General features: G+C 42.0%; 1 protein-coding gene across 1 annotated transcript; it reads right to left on the bottom strand.

Annotated features, from left to right (window-relative positions):
• Positions 1-72: 72 nt before the first annotated feature.
• On the bottom strand, positions 73-14,673 carry lrsam1 (leucine rich repeat and sterile alpha motif containing 1). Its single transcript, XM_026298027.1, has 25 exons — positions 14,587-14,673; positions 13,228-13,338; positions 12,954-13,010; positions 12,737-12,781; positions 12,494-12,571; positions 12,251-12,319; positions 12,072-12,156; positions 11,869-11,990; positions 11,698-11,788; positions 11,097-11,206; positions 10,899-10,928; positions 10,489-10,611; positions 9,804-9,943; positions 9,623-9,667; positions 9,225-9,295; positions 8,871-8,970; positions 8,669-8,756; positions 8,429-8,503; positions 7,916-7,996; positions 7,557-7,652; positions 6,449-6,547; positions 6,229-6,360; positions 5,453-5,519; positions 2,888-3,093; positions 73-1,896 (listed from the first exon to the last, which is right to left on the bottom strand). The coding sequence occupies exons 1-25, from the start codon at positions 14,590-14,592 to the stop codon at positions 1,774-1,776; spliced, it is 2,250 nt and encodes a 749-aa protein (XP_026153812.1). The 5' UTR covers positions 14,593-14,673; the 3' UTR covers positions 73-1,773.
• Positions 14,674-14,981: the final 308 nt, after the last annotated feature.

Below are 14,981 nucleotides of genomic sequence, written 5' to 3' on the forward strand. Positions count from 1 at the left end.
TTGCTGACTGTGCAGGAGCAGTGTGTCTTCAACAACACAAATCTTTCACATCGAGCACAAGGTGAGCCCAGGAAAACGACACAAACCATTTATCTGTCTGTTAAAATGTATACTCTATCTAAATTATTATAGACATGGGATCTCTTACACATTACATTTAATAGATGCACATACAATATTTCCTGAAACACACTGAGATGTCACTTTTAAGAGCACTTAAGAGCATTAGTGATGCTATGAACAGGTGATGCTAAGTCATACATATGCATCATACAGAGCAGTTTAAATAACAATAGGATTCAAAGATATATCAGTAACAAGTGGAAAGTGAGCCACTAAAGTGAGATAAAAAGTTGGAATTACCATCCACATAAATGAACAACTGCCCAAGAGTCCTCGACCTCCAGGAGTCCCCTAAAGCCTCAGGCTGACATTTGATTTGTGAACATCGGATTAACTGTGACTGTGACAGTTAGGATATATGTACAGTAAAGCACAACATCAACTGACATGCTGAGGGCAGGAGTTGGGTACTGTAGTTTTTAAGGAAAATTCCACTAATTTAGTACTGTACTTTTGGAAAGTTGGAGGAAGGGATCAAAACTGATGTAGCAATAGATGACATATTCTGACATTTAGCTCCTAGTATGGGTCAAGCTCCAAAACTATCTCAGTAGTCTCTCAATAGATTCTGCCTGTTGCGTAAATGTTCAAATCTTTCAAAACAAGATGTCAAGATAATTTTCTGTAACAAATCTCTAGCCACCAAGTCTAATCTAATAACCCCAATGATATAATCAGGGTTATTTTCTCAGCCATAAAAAGCCTCATTTAAAGGCACAGCAAATGTTCTACATCTATTTTATAGTACGACCAGTGCTCACTCAACCTGATGAATTCACTGAAATTTTGCCTGTTACACTAATCTCTAATATTGCAATCAGTTGCAAGAAGTGTAAAATCCAATGAAATATGTGGAGCAGTATTTTCAAAACCAGTATAAGTGTGCTAGAGCTCGCTTCTGTTTACTGGTAAATATTAACTGTGCCAGAGGATTTGTTTTTTTAAACCTTTCTGTCAGTTGATGTTACAGGACAAACAGGACATTTATTCACCTAATGGTGCTAATTTGTGTGCACAGTCCTTTTTACCAATATATGTCAACTAGCCAAAACTAGAATGAGTGAATGATTGTAATATAATATAGAGAGTGGGAGTGAGAAAGTGCTAAGATGGCCACAGCAGCTCAGTTTTGCATCATGACCTTTGGTAGATAGAGCCATCCCTGCTGAGGTGGATGTTACCAAAAACAACAACATGAGGTTGGATTAGTGTTGCAAACACAACCTACAATGCCAACAAAAAAACAACGACTATTCTGTTTCAGTACACTTCTATAAATTCCTGGGCAGATGTTACTTTGGTTGACAACTGAAACAAGTGGTATTTCTGAAATTTTGAGTAAAAGGCACACATCAGTTGTGAATGTATATTTAGGTAGTCAACTCCTCAGCCAGTTAGTGGTGTAATCTGGATCTTAAAATACCACAGAATACCAAAAGAAGAACTTGGATGCGCTTAACAACCTTTCTATTCACCCTTACATTTCCTAATATACATCACAAAGTACTGTTTGGGGAATTCACAAAAGTGGCTCAGTTCTTTGAAAACCAGTCACAAGCTTTTCTATAGATGATGAGGTTAGTTCACAGCAGCTTTCTAACCATGAATGCATGCAAGAGCGTGGCAGTCCACACAGTGGTACAGCTGGTTCTAGCTGTAGTAGAGGCATACGTGCTGGGATATGCTGCTGCGACATAGAGGGCAGTTCTGCAGAATGTTGCTGCAGACCTGACAACAGCATACATGACCACATGGCAGGAAGATGACCTGTGCCTGGACAGAGGAAAGACACTGTCAGTCACATGGAAAAGAGGTGACACATGAGCTAACACTTCATATCTGCACCTTATTACTATGTTAATTGCAATAACTGTTTTTTCAGGATATTGTGGCATATTGTCTGCACAGTCACCAGCCATTGTCACCCAATGACTAACCAGGTGCTGAGCAAACATAAGCAATGATAAACACATGAGATTAAGATTGCTGCTGCTCTCCACCCACTATAAAACATCTGGACTCTTCTGGCTCTCGCCTGATCTAAGAGGTGACGGTTAAGATGTTGGATGTGGGAGAGGGACAGGTCTAGTAATGAAGTCTACGCTGCTGATTTATATACAGCCGACTGGGTGGCTTACTTATGTATCCAAGTTCATTCACATTTGCATGTAAAATAACACATTAATATGGAGATTAAATAATAAACATTAACATGACAATCATAGATCACCTATACAGCTTTTTAATAGTGTAATACATCATAAGTGAAACAGGCTGAACAGACTGGTTTTATGAATTCATTATCAGATCTAACAGGTGTTTCTGTGCCATCCTGTACCCATTTTGAGTCTTATTTAAGATAAGATATGATAAGGTAAGATACACTTTATTCATCCCCAAGGCAAAATTCAGGAATTTGTGTCTTGACTACAACAGTTTCTCCCTGACCCTGCTGCTACAAGGTGATGAACAGTTAATCCTGAACAAGTCTGATGTCTGACAGCTTCTAGTATCAATGGAGGTGTTAACATCCTTTTTTACACAAACTGCACTGAATATAGAAACTATCGATCTCACAGGATTTGCACGTTTGTCTACAGCCAGAACTTCAGTCTTTACCAGTTAGTTGTACTTCTACACACCACTGCTGTACTAGACATGATAACATGACACTGGTAAACACTGCAGAGTGCAGTGTTGGTTTATTACTGGGACTGAAGGTATTACTTTATGGTTTTCCTGAAGGTTTTTTTTTCTTTCTTACCCCAGTCTCCATGCAGACCACACACTCAGAGTTCCCTGGACCCTCCACAAGGCTGGGGGCCGAGGGGGTGACAGGGGTCCCTGGTGTAAGTGGTGGGCTGGGGATGTGGATGGTCGAGGTGTTGGGAAATGATGGACCAGATGCGGTGGATGGAGCTGTGGGAATGACCTCTGCTACCTCATCCTGTTGGACAGGCTTACATGCTCCTGGTGAAAAGGGGAGACAATCAGCAAACTGTAAATGGGTGCTATAAAAAGTCCTGATCATGGCCAAAACTTTCAGAAAATTTTAGCAGATCAAAGACAAATTATATGGTATGCGCATACATGTCTGTAACAACATGAAGTTGCAAAAGAGAAATGGCAAAGATATATATGGGTTAAAGTTAGTTCATATGGCTTAGGAGATGCCCCCTCCCTGAGCCGCCACCTTATTGTGGTGGAGTTTACCCAACCACCTCCATCGTTGACGCAGCCACCTGTGCTGTGGTCGCAAGGTCTCTGGTGCCAGCCAGGCATGCAGTGGGCAGTGGCAGAGGCAAACACTCGAGTTTGGGAGGAGTTTGGTGAGGCTGGAGGAGGACTATCGGTCAGCCCCGAGGAAATTCTGGCAAACCGTCCAGCGCCTCGGGAGGGGGAAGCAGTACTCCGCCAACACTGTACACAGTGGAGGTGGGGAGCTGCTGACCTCGACTGGGGATACTGTCGGACGTTGAAAGGAATACTTCGAGGATCTCCCCAACCCCATCGACACATCTTCCATAAAGGAAGCAGAGGCTGAGAAGTCGGAGGCTGATCCACTCATCACGATCCGCTAAAGTCACTGAGATAGTTCAGCAGCTTCATGGTGGCAAGGTACCAGGGGTGGATGAGATCCGCCCCAAGTATTTCAAGTCTCTAGATGTTGTAGGGCTGTCATCGTTGACACGCCTCAGCAACATCGTGTGGCGATTGGGGACCTTTGTAGTGGAAATTTCTTTAAGTTTGAGAGGTGCTAATTCTCAGAAACAACCACAAGTGTGATGAATCATCTCAGGTTTAATCACGGGCCCGGAGAGGACGTCCTTGCAGAAATCCTCTGACTCTGTGTTACAACACCAGGTTTATATACAGTACTATGGACTAATCTGAAGCCACCCTACATGTTTGTTCAGGTGTCCTCTATCTCCAGGCCTCTACCAGCACTAGCCAAATTGTTGGCAGTTATTTGCAACCCTCTAGAAACAAAACACTAACCCAATAAAACAGACAGAACCACATACCATCAAAGGGTCAAGCAAACATTCAAGTCACCCCTTGACATCTTGGAAAACCCCCACACCTTACCCCTGGATTGGCAGACCGGGATAGTGGTCCCTCTTTTTAAGAAAGGCGACCGAAGGGTGTGTTCCAACTATAGAGGGATCACACTCCTCAGCCTCCACATGTACTTTGTGGATTTGGAGAAGGCATTCGACCGCGTCCCTCATGACACCCTGTGGGAGGGGCTCCGGGAGGATGGGGTCCGGGGCCTTCTGCTAAGGGCTATTCTGTCTCTGTACAACTGGAGCAGATGCTTGGTTCACATCAGACCTGTTCCCAGAGTATGTCAGACTCCAGCAGGGCTGCCCTTCGTCACCGGTTGACTATTTTTATGGACAGAATTTCTAGGCACAGCCAGGGGCCGGTGGGAGTCCAGTTAGGGGACAACAGGATTTCATCTCTGCTTTACGCAGATGATGTTGTCCTGTTGGCTCCCTCAAGCCAGGACCTTCACTGTGCACTGGGGAGGTCTGCAACCGAGCATGGATGAGAATCGGTACCTCCAAATCTGAGGCCATGATTCTTAACCGGAAAAAGGTGGCTTGCCATCTCCAGGTCAGGGGAGAGACCCTGCCTCAGGTGGAGGAGTTTAAGTATCTCTGGGTTTTGTTTCATGAGTGAGGGAAGAATGGAGCGTGAATTTGACAGATGGATCGGTGCATTGATTTACAGGTCAATCTATGTTCCTACTCTCTCCTATGGTCATGAGCTTTGGGTCATGACCAAAAGGACAAGATCTCGGATACAAGCGGTTGAAATGAGCTTCCTTCATAGGCTGGGTGCTCCCTTAGAGATAGGGTAAGGAGCTTGGTCACCCAGGAGGAGCTCGGAGTAGAGAGGGGCCAGCTGAGGTGGCTCGGGCATCTGTACTGGATGCCTCCTGGGTGCCTCCCTGGGTAGGTGTTCCAAGCATGTCCCACTGGGAGGAGGCCCTGGGGAAGACCCAGGACATGTTGGAGGGACTATGTCTCTCGGCTGGCCTGGGAACACCTCTGCATCCCCCCAGAAGAACTGGAGGAAGTGTCTAGGGAAAAGGAAGTCTGGACATCCCTGCTTTGACTGCTGCCCCTGCGACCCAGCCCCGGATAAGCAGAAGAAGATGGATGGATGGATGGATGAAGGGATAGTTTAGGAGATCCCTTCACTCACATGTGCATTTGCATTTGAAAACTCACTTCACAGTGCAGACTGCAAACCAACCTGCCAATTTGTTGCTGCATGAACAGTATTATACAGCATACAGTTTAGGATGTATGTCATGTACCTTCAGGTTGGTGTTCCTGAACGCAGTTCAGAAGAGCTTTCTGGATTCCTATTTCATTAATGCCAAGCTGAAAACAGAAATGAATTATGTCATTGTTTTTGCACATTTATTAATAAACTTGCATTCATTTTTTGGCAACAGTTGTCAACACAGTCACTGACAGAGCTATCAAGTTTATACTGCAAACTCGCTAGCAAGCAGCTACCTACAGAGACTATCTACACACCCAGAAGAAAACCATTTGGAGTTTTGTTTTCAACCAAATGAGGAATACAAGCCCAACATGCACTCTCCTTTTATCTCTGTTTTGGACTCCACCAACTAATGAGAAAAGCTCTGGTTTGTTTGCTGCAAAATGCTCCACTATGTTATTCCATTTGTTTGGAGGAATTGTCTGCTGCAGTTAAAGCAATACTGAGAGCGGCTGTTGTCAACCAAAACAGTCAGCTGCAAAACTGAAACAAGCTGAAAGTCTCTGTAGGGCTAAATGGAGATGAAGGGACATATAGTCAGAGGATATTAATGTGAGCAATGTCTTTCACAAAAAATAATTAAATATTAATTATACTCACTTTAGGTAAACTGCTTCTAGCAAATATTACCATTTCTGTGTCAACAAAACACAGCTGACATGTTACTCACTACAATGATTGTAGCAAAATAACCTTCCTCCTACCAAAGAGAAAACAGCTGAATATTACAGTGTGTGGTAAAAAATCTCAGATGTCAAAGAGGCAACTGACAGAAATGTGTTGTTGTTAATACTGCCCACATACCTTTTTGAGGTCAGAGAGGGTCATGTGACAAAGGGCCTCAGCTGTCACTCGATGATGAGCCAAGATGGGCAGGTAGTGCTCAGCCGACAGTTTGCACAACAGGTTGACTAACTCTTTCTCAACACCCGCTTCCTGCAGTGAGATTACAGCTGTAAAAAAAAGCACACACAAGAGTTTACAGATATTTTTTATGTCCTTCCTGCTCTGCTCTCTACTGTACCTGCATACGCAGTGACAGGGGCTTGGCGTCCAGCAGTCTCTGGTACTGGATCATCCAGTAGTTCTGCTGATTAGACTCAGACTTCAGCTCCAACTCCACCTGGAAAACATAGAAAACATAAATTACTGGTTTCATTTAACCAGAAATATAATGGTGATGCACTTTAGTTGAAGTGGCCACTAATAGTACTACTAATTAATCCCAGGAAGGTAAAGTGTGACAGTAAGCAAAAAAAAAATGGCAATAAAAAAATTGGGCATTAAAAAAAAAAAACATACTAATGTTATTAATACTAATAATAAGAAGAAGAAGATATATATATATGTACAAGTATGTGAGAATGAAATAGTTGGTCCAGTCAGTCAGATGTCAGTATCAGGCTTTAGAAACATGAAAACAGAGGCAAACAATGACTAATTTAGTCAAGTCTAATGGCAGCTGGGCCAGAGGACCTGCTGTACCTTCTTCACACACTATGGGTGTAGCAGTCTGTCACTGGAGGTGCTGCTCTGTCTTACTTCGAAGTATTCATTCTGAGCTGAAGGTCATTCCACCCACACCACTGTGATTTGTATTCATCCTCATTTCGCTCACAGAGTCATCAGAAATTGCTGCTGTGCTGAGTAGTAGGTGATGTCCATTGCATATGGGATGAACAGGAATGGAGCTTAGACAGTTCCTTGTGGAGCTCCTGTACTACGGAACACCATGTCAGTTTCGCATGCTGTATTCTGTTGGTGAGATAGTCCATAGTCCAGGAGACCAGGCTGGACTATGAGTGCCCTGACCTGACCAGTAATGACTGATTCACTACTTATAGTCTGAATATCTGACAAAGGAACTATTGATCCTGTTCAAAGAAAATTTTTAAGTGTCATCCTTACATTTGCTGAAAGAGGCTTTAATAAGTAAAAAAACACACTAATAAAAATGGTGTAAATAAAAAATGTTTTCATAGAAGACCAATGTCTCAAAAGCTACAGAGCCATTTTACCCATGATCATATGTAATAGTATATTAATACTATTACATATGAGGCCAGTGACTGTCAAACATACAGCATATGTGAGTTAGCTTACAGGAGTGACCACTAAGGCTATTTCCTCACCAGAGCCTCCCGCAGCTCCTGCTCTCTCTGGTCTTTCTGCTTCAGCAGCTGCTGCAGCAGATCACTGAGCGCTGCACGCTGCTCCCCCAGAACCTCCTGCACACACATACATACACATAGTATCATGTAAAGTTGCATGAAAAGTCTGCCTCTGTGAATCATAGAGTTTCACTTGGCTAAAACTCTGTATTTAATATCCCTTAATTTCTGATTCTTTCATTAAACATGAGCATCCACATGAAAACGTGTTGCCATTCAGTAATGACACTGAAATAACCATAAAAATGATATAGTAGTTCACATGAAAAAAACAAAAAAATAAAAGCTGGAAGCCAAAGAAAGAAGGCAATGACACCAACCTGCAAGTATTCAGCGTCCAGACTGCGTCGTTTAAGCTCTAGTTTAGTCAACTGCATTAATTCAGCCTCTATGAGCTTGATCTGAGGACAGTGGAGAAGCAAACAAGTAGAAGAGAGAAGTAGTGGAGAAGAAAACATGGAAGAGAGACATGCCGCTGAGCATGAAGGCAGCACAAACCACTGATGAAATGACTCTCTGTCAGTTGAAATATTACACAGGGTTTTGTGTGGATAATTTATTCCTGTAAATACTAATAAGGGATGACACCTCATATATGCAGAATCACAACATTAGATACTGGTAATTCATGGTGATCTCAATCCTCGAGATCTGCAGTTTAGTATTTTTGAACAAAAGCTAACTGAGACCATGTCGTTTTATTAGCTGCAGATTGAGCAATAACATCAATATACAACCTGTACTGTATTGTGAGGTGCACGTCACCATACAAAAAAAACAAAACAAAATGAACATATGTGACACCCCAGCCATCTCCTCCTGTTCACACAGACCTGGTTACGGATGTAGCCATAGACAGCATCTCTCTGCAGCTGCAAAGCCTGGAATGCTGCTTTCTGCATCTCCTCCTGCAGAGAAAAATCAGAGGACATGACGGTTCACTGAGCCTGGCTGATGAAACAATATGCAGTTTTGATTCACATTGAGTTACATTTTCCTGAAAGGCTTGAACAGCAGCAGTGAAATGAAGGAGAGAAATGTTACTACAGAAAACATACTTCCACAACACATACCTCCTCTAAGATCTGGGTGATTGCTTTAGATTTGTCCAGAACTTGGAGGGATAGCATCTTATCAAGCTTCTTGTCTAAATTCTCAATACTGTTGAAACACAAAAGAAGACAAAACACAACATATTTCTCAAAGTTATGATGTATTCCAGAAACATTTGTTACTTAGATCTATAGTCTGTGTGCTTGTATGTGCATGTTTAACCTCCTGTAGACCTCAGACACCAGGTTCTGTCTGCGACAGTCATTGGCCTGCTGGAGAAGGCTCATAGCACAGTTATCTGACAGCATCTTCTGCATGGCCACTACAAATACACAGAGAAAGAAGAGAGGAGAAATATGCCCTTCATCCAAGATTTGCTCCCAGGGACAGAAAATAAAAGGACCCTCGACCTCATCCTTCATTAATATCAGAAAGAACATACAAAGTGTTTGAAGAAATCAAAGATATTCCTACACTCCAGCACATTTGTGACATTATAGACATTTAATTTATGTAGACAGACCATTTAACAACTGCTCAAATTAACCACTTATGTTTGTCAGAAATACTGCTTACCTGCCACCTCCCTTTTCCTCAACGAATTGGCTTCTTCCTGTGTGATAGCAGTCAGATGCTCCATGCGGATTCTGAGTGAAGTCAAGAAAATTTTGATAGTAATGGTTTGCCGACCAGAATCAGAATGAGCTTTATAGGCCATGTTTGTGCACATAAACAAGGAATTTGACTCCAGTTCACTAAACTCTGTATAACTGTATAAGAATTAAATAAACTTAAACCTATTTTTATATATACATAAGGTGTTCTGTTATTGTTTTTTTATCTTCCTATCTTAGAAAGAACTTTCTGCATCCAATATGGCCTTAATAGGCTCAGTCTGGTAAATGGACGACATTTGATGGATGCTTTGCTGTAAACAGAGCTGCATGTTATGGCTCTGTTTTCTGTCCACTTACCGATCTTCCTCCAAGGCCTGAAGGAACTCTGAGCTCTTTTTCTGCCTGGACAGATTAAACAAATGGACTGCAGTTAACACAAACTATCTGTAGACACTTACATAAAGCATCTAATACGTGATACAGATACACACACCGACTGCTTTTACAACAGAACCAAGCTAAATCTTTGCAGTCCTACCGGTTGTTGTCCATCAGTATGTTGCTGATACGACTGCTGATGCTGTCTTCTGCTTGTCGGATCTTCTCTAACAGCAGCAGCCTCTCAGCCTCCTGAGCCCTCTGCTGCTGGCTGAGTCCCTGCTCCAGACGCTCCTGCTCCTAAACATCAGGTTACACACACTAATGTAACTGAATCCATCCATCCTCTATACCCGCTTTTTCCTGAAAGCCAGGGTCACGGGGATCTGCTGGAGCCTATCCCAGCTCTCTCTCGGGTGAAAGGCAGGGGTACACCCTGGACAGGTCATGTAACTGAATCGAAATAAGTAATTTGAAGGCATAACTTTGTACTAGGCTGTGCATTTTTATGTTTAATAAACTAAACAATTAATTAGATCAGAAAAGATCAATCTATAGTAAACGCTGTAAAACTAACTCTACAAAAAAGAAAGATCTGTGCTGCGAGAACTAATGACAACTAATTGATATGGTTTTCCTGGTCTTAAAGTTTTACTTTTTGATGAAGGACCCAGTAGTGCCAAAAAAATCCCCAAAATGTCCCAAAATGTCATAGGTGGGATTTAAACATGAACGGTGAGCTGGGAGAACTTTTTTATCCTAAATGCAATAATGACAAGCAGGGTCTCTTCAACTTATACGAAGAGTCAACATATGTACCAAACCCTTCCAGTCTTTTAGTGTACCTGCCGCACTGAGTACAGGATGTTTTCCTTGTGAGAGGTGTTCATGAGTAGAAGCTGTGCATACTCCCTCTGCTTCTCCTGCAGGTGATGCTCAAAGGCCAATGTCTCCTGCCGCTTCTGCTCCTGAAGCACGGAGGAACAAGTCAGTGCCTGTATAATGGACATAGCTGTCTGTTTTTAAAAATCTTAAACATTCAAGTTTTTTTCAGAAGACAGTTAAACAGACCATTAAAATAAACATCTAAATTAAAATACAGCCTGCACTGTCAATATTTGTACAGTTACACAGTAATTAGTGCAGTCTTAAGGCATCTAAGGTGTCTCAACAGCAGAGGCTATGAGTAAAGCTGCTGATGTGTAGGAGTCTGGACTGCAATACAGCAGTCACTATGTCAGCTGGAGTGACACACCTTCCTCTTCTCGTAGTCACTCCATTTGTTCTGCAACAGATAGTAAGGAAAGAATAAGTGACAGGCTGACAACTGAAACCAGTTAATACAGTATGTCCACTAATTAAAAGCTCTATAAAGTGACAGACTGAGTCAGCTGTTTGCATTTAGTCATTTCTACACCTATATAGTCATGTGCTAGTGTGTTGTCTACTGCACCTGCCAGGTCTCCTCCAAGCCATTGAAACAATCAGAGCTCTGATTGGTGCAGTCATTCTCCAGCACCGGCAGCAGATACTGGGAGGGGGGGCAGTACTCCTCTCCCAGCTCTGAAAACCACATCAACCAAGAAACCCACCGTCCAAGTCTCTTATATACAGAATATAAAAACTGCATAACACAAAACCTTAACATTGCCATACATTAGCATTTGGCCAGAGTCAGATTGCTAACATGCTCACAGTGAGAATGCTAACAATCACATAGCTGCTAGCAGGCTGCAAACATCCCTCCCAAGTGGACTTTTAGTCTCTGTGTGGTGTAAATATTACTAAGCATCTAGCACTCAAGGCTGCTGGGCAGTGCGGGAAAACACAGCTGCCTAAACAAATAAATAAATGACACACTCAAATACATGAAGCAAAGCAATATTTGCAGATTACAAAAGTAGAAGCACCTGTTATCTTTTCAAAAGATTATAATAATTTATATTTCTATTTACTCAGACCAGCTAAGTATCTATGGTTGCCTGCAGGCTACCAGAGGTTTCTAAATTCATCAACTGAAAATGCATGGTAAGCAAAAGAGACTAAAACCTCACCAGTGCATAGGAACTTTTGGATGCTTTGTGTGCCCTCCGCACAGACAGATGCAGGTGGGTAGGACATCTTGGCAGCATCAAGTGTAAAGCTCTGTCAAAGCACACAGACATTGTATAAAACCATATCTACATTTTTAGCTTTACTGTAAATTTACATCCAAGGATACACACCTCCAGAGTGTGGATGTAGGCTAAAGCTTTGGGGAGCTGGACGATGTTGTTGTCACTCAAATCCAAAGTGCGCAGGCTGCTCAAACAGCCAACTGATGATGGCAGCTCACTGAGACTGTTACCTATCACATGTAGGATGATGAGGAAAACATAAGCAGAGTCATTTGACTTGTAAGTGTCATTTCACTCAGTAAGCATCATACCCTTCAAATTGAGCGTCTGCAGGAGTCTCAGATCCCCAATGGAGTCTGGCAGGAACTTTAAATGGTTCTTCTCCACATTGAGAATCTGACATGACATCAAATAAACACAGTACACTGTGAGTGGTATTCATTCACACTCATTTCTCTCTACTATGACTCAAGCTCCAGAACAGCTCTACCTGCAGTGATGTCAGCTTCCCAATGTCTTCTGGGAGTGAGATGAGCTTATTCTCATGCAGATCCAAAACCTGGAGATAGACAATGAGACATGGCTCAAGGATTAGGCTTATAACAAGCTTTAAAATCTATTTTAAATGGACCTCATGTTGTTGTCTTCATGGGTGAGGCTAAAACATTTCTAGTTTAAAATAACATTGTAATATGCTGTACTTCTTACGATGCTTGTGCCTAGTTTACATTACCTTTAAAGTGGCAAGGCTGTCGATCGCACATCCTTTGGGCAGCAGTGACCTCAGTTCATTATGGTGAAGGATAAAGACCTGTAGCAGAGCAACAAAGGACTGACTGCTGACTGTTCAACCAGGGGCATACATACATACTGAGAAGCTCAACTAGTATTGTTTAAACATTATGTAATATACAGTATCCAGTGAATTACAAATAAATAGTCTTACAGCTCTTACGGCTCCAAATTGTATTCTTACCTTCTTATGTAGCACTTTACAAATGGAAAAGGCACCTGAAGGAACCTGAGGCAGAACACACCAAAGATGTTATCATCTGCAGCACCAGCCACATACCATACAGAATTTTTCACAGAGTTACTTTCTGCATGCAGCAGTATAAAATATAAGTCAGACAATGGTTAAAACCAGCTAGTTGAAGGATCTTTCAAAGCTGTGCCCATGTTTCCACACTCACCTCTGAGAGCTCACACACTGAGATGTCAAGGATGTCATCTGCCCCTGCTTCCTTAGACTGAAGAACAAGCAACAAGTCAATAGATATTCTCTCTTAGAGAGAAAAGACATGTACTGTTAAAAGAAAATAGTTCCACCCTTGTGTAGATGCATTTTGATGAATCACAGAAAAACAGTGGCAGGTTGCTGATGTGGCCTGCAGCACCAGCAGCATGATGCCGGATGTGTGATTTGGTGGGTGGGGCTAAGCTATAGCACAAACACATTGTTTTTACCCGGCACAGCTGATATTCCAGTCTCTTCTGGGAGTCCTCACTAGGTTTCTTCTTGCGGAAGAACAGAGGCATCCTGAGTCCTGCCCACTGGGTTTCCCTTATACCCTTCCACTACACCACAAGAGAAAACATATTATATAAAATATAAAACATATTATCACAGTTATTATGGTGTTATCAGTTAATTAACTCTTTACACAGCTGTCACTTATAAAACTTATTAGATGATTAACTGAAAAACTCATTTTGCTCAAAATTGTTAAAACAACTAAAGCTCCAGTTTAAGAGATCTTAGAAAAGTTTAGTTTGAACAGGTTTATGTTTATCACTTAAAAGTCTCTGAAATATCCATAGTCTGAAACATCGTGATAAGAGTCTATCACAAGGTAGAAAACAAAATAAGATATATGTTCATAAATCTATTGCCCCAGTGAATGCTGGGAGGGTTCCCATGTAGCTGCAATACATGATCAACATTAATGGATCATATTAATACTGTTCATTCTGCCTTCATTTAACGCATGAGTGCAAGTTAACTCAAAAACAAACAAATCAATCCTCAAACAACTTTCCAAGAACCCAATCCAGATAATTCGTTAACCAAATCCAGTTAACAGGATTATTTTAGCCTGAATGCGCTTGGCTAAACCAGGACCATGGACAGCAACCACACAAGGCAGTATCTATAACATAACCCATCTGAACTACTGCATCCATCCGTCCAGTGAAGAGGGTGCTGAATTACAGTGCAAGGATAAGAAAAAACAGAGACGGAAAATACACAGACCAGAAAGCTTTCACTGATGCAGATGCTCCAGAGGCTGTTGATGCTGGATATTATATTATATTATATTAGTGAAAAGCATAAAGAGACATCCATTACAGTCACATTCCACACAGGAACCATCACGGCTCAAGGATGAAGCCAATGAACATGTGGTTAGAGATGCATTAACCCTAACCAGTAGAAACTATATGCAGGATGGACATGTCTAAGGTCTGCCCTGACTCATAGCAGGGGTCTCTCCATCGACAGAGCAGGTCTATGGCTCCACCTCAGATAACAGCCTTCACATGCACAGCACATTTCCATTATCGGTTTAAAGATGAGAAAATAAGAGACACCGTCCGGAAAGACTGGAGATCTCTTTGGGTCACTACAGGTCATTTACCTTTTCCTATCTGGCTGCCCCACCTTCAGTCTCACACCACCAAGAACTACGGCTATATTTGGCCTAACAACATCATCAACAACAGGTCTGGGTAAAACAAGCTAATCCCCGGGTTTCATAGCCACAGTCTCAACTCTTCACTTCGGTAACATTCAGATTAGCCCCGTGTATGTTGACGTTACCTTACGTTCATAAAAATAAAGACGAAAACAACAATAGTCCCGATATGAGCCGCATACAAATGATTTCCTCTTTGCTTGACGAAGTCATAACAAACAGGTCTTCTTCTACCTGTCAGCATTTTGCAGCTATCGCCAGCACTAAGACTAGAGCGCCCTCTACCATCCGGAGTGAGCAGCACAGGACCACATCCTCTGATTTTAATGCAAGGTGGGCGCTTCATTTTACAGCTCCAATCATTTCATTCAAACCAACTGAAACTGTAAATGTAAATTCACAGAAAGCTCAAAGGTTTAAAATCCAACATCCAAGTGTTTTTTCCCAAATTCTTATACTGGTGACATGGTGACCCTCCTATTTATTTGTTACGTTTGGCTAAAAGAGCACACACACCACATTCGT

The sequence above is a fragment of the Mastacembelus armatus genome, chromosome 12, assembly GCF_900324485.2.
Source record: "Mastacembelus armatus chromosome 12, fMasArm1.2, whole genome shotgun sequence".
NCBI lineage: Eukaryota > Metazoa > Chordata > Actinopteri > Synbranchiformes > Mastacembelidae > Mastacembelus > Mastacembelus armatus.

What these genes read in the sequence shown, in the direction of transcription:
- lrsam1 (XM_026298027.1), bottom strand. An exon ending in CCTACATCCACACTCTGGAG is followed by an intron (nt 11,789 to 11,868) that starts GTGTGTATCCTT and finishes GTGCTTTGACAG; the next exon opens with AGCTTTACACTTGATGCTGC. An exon ending in TCAGGAACACCAACCTGAAG is followed by an intron (nt 3,094 to 5,452) that starts GTACATGACATA and finishes CCTTTTCACCAG; the next exon opens with GAGCATGTAAGCCTGTCCAA.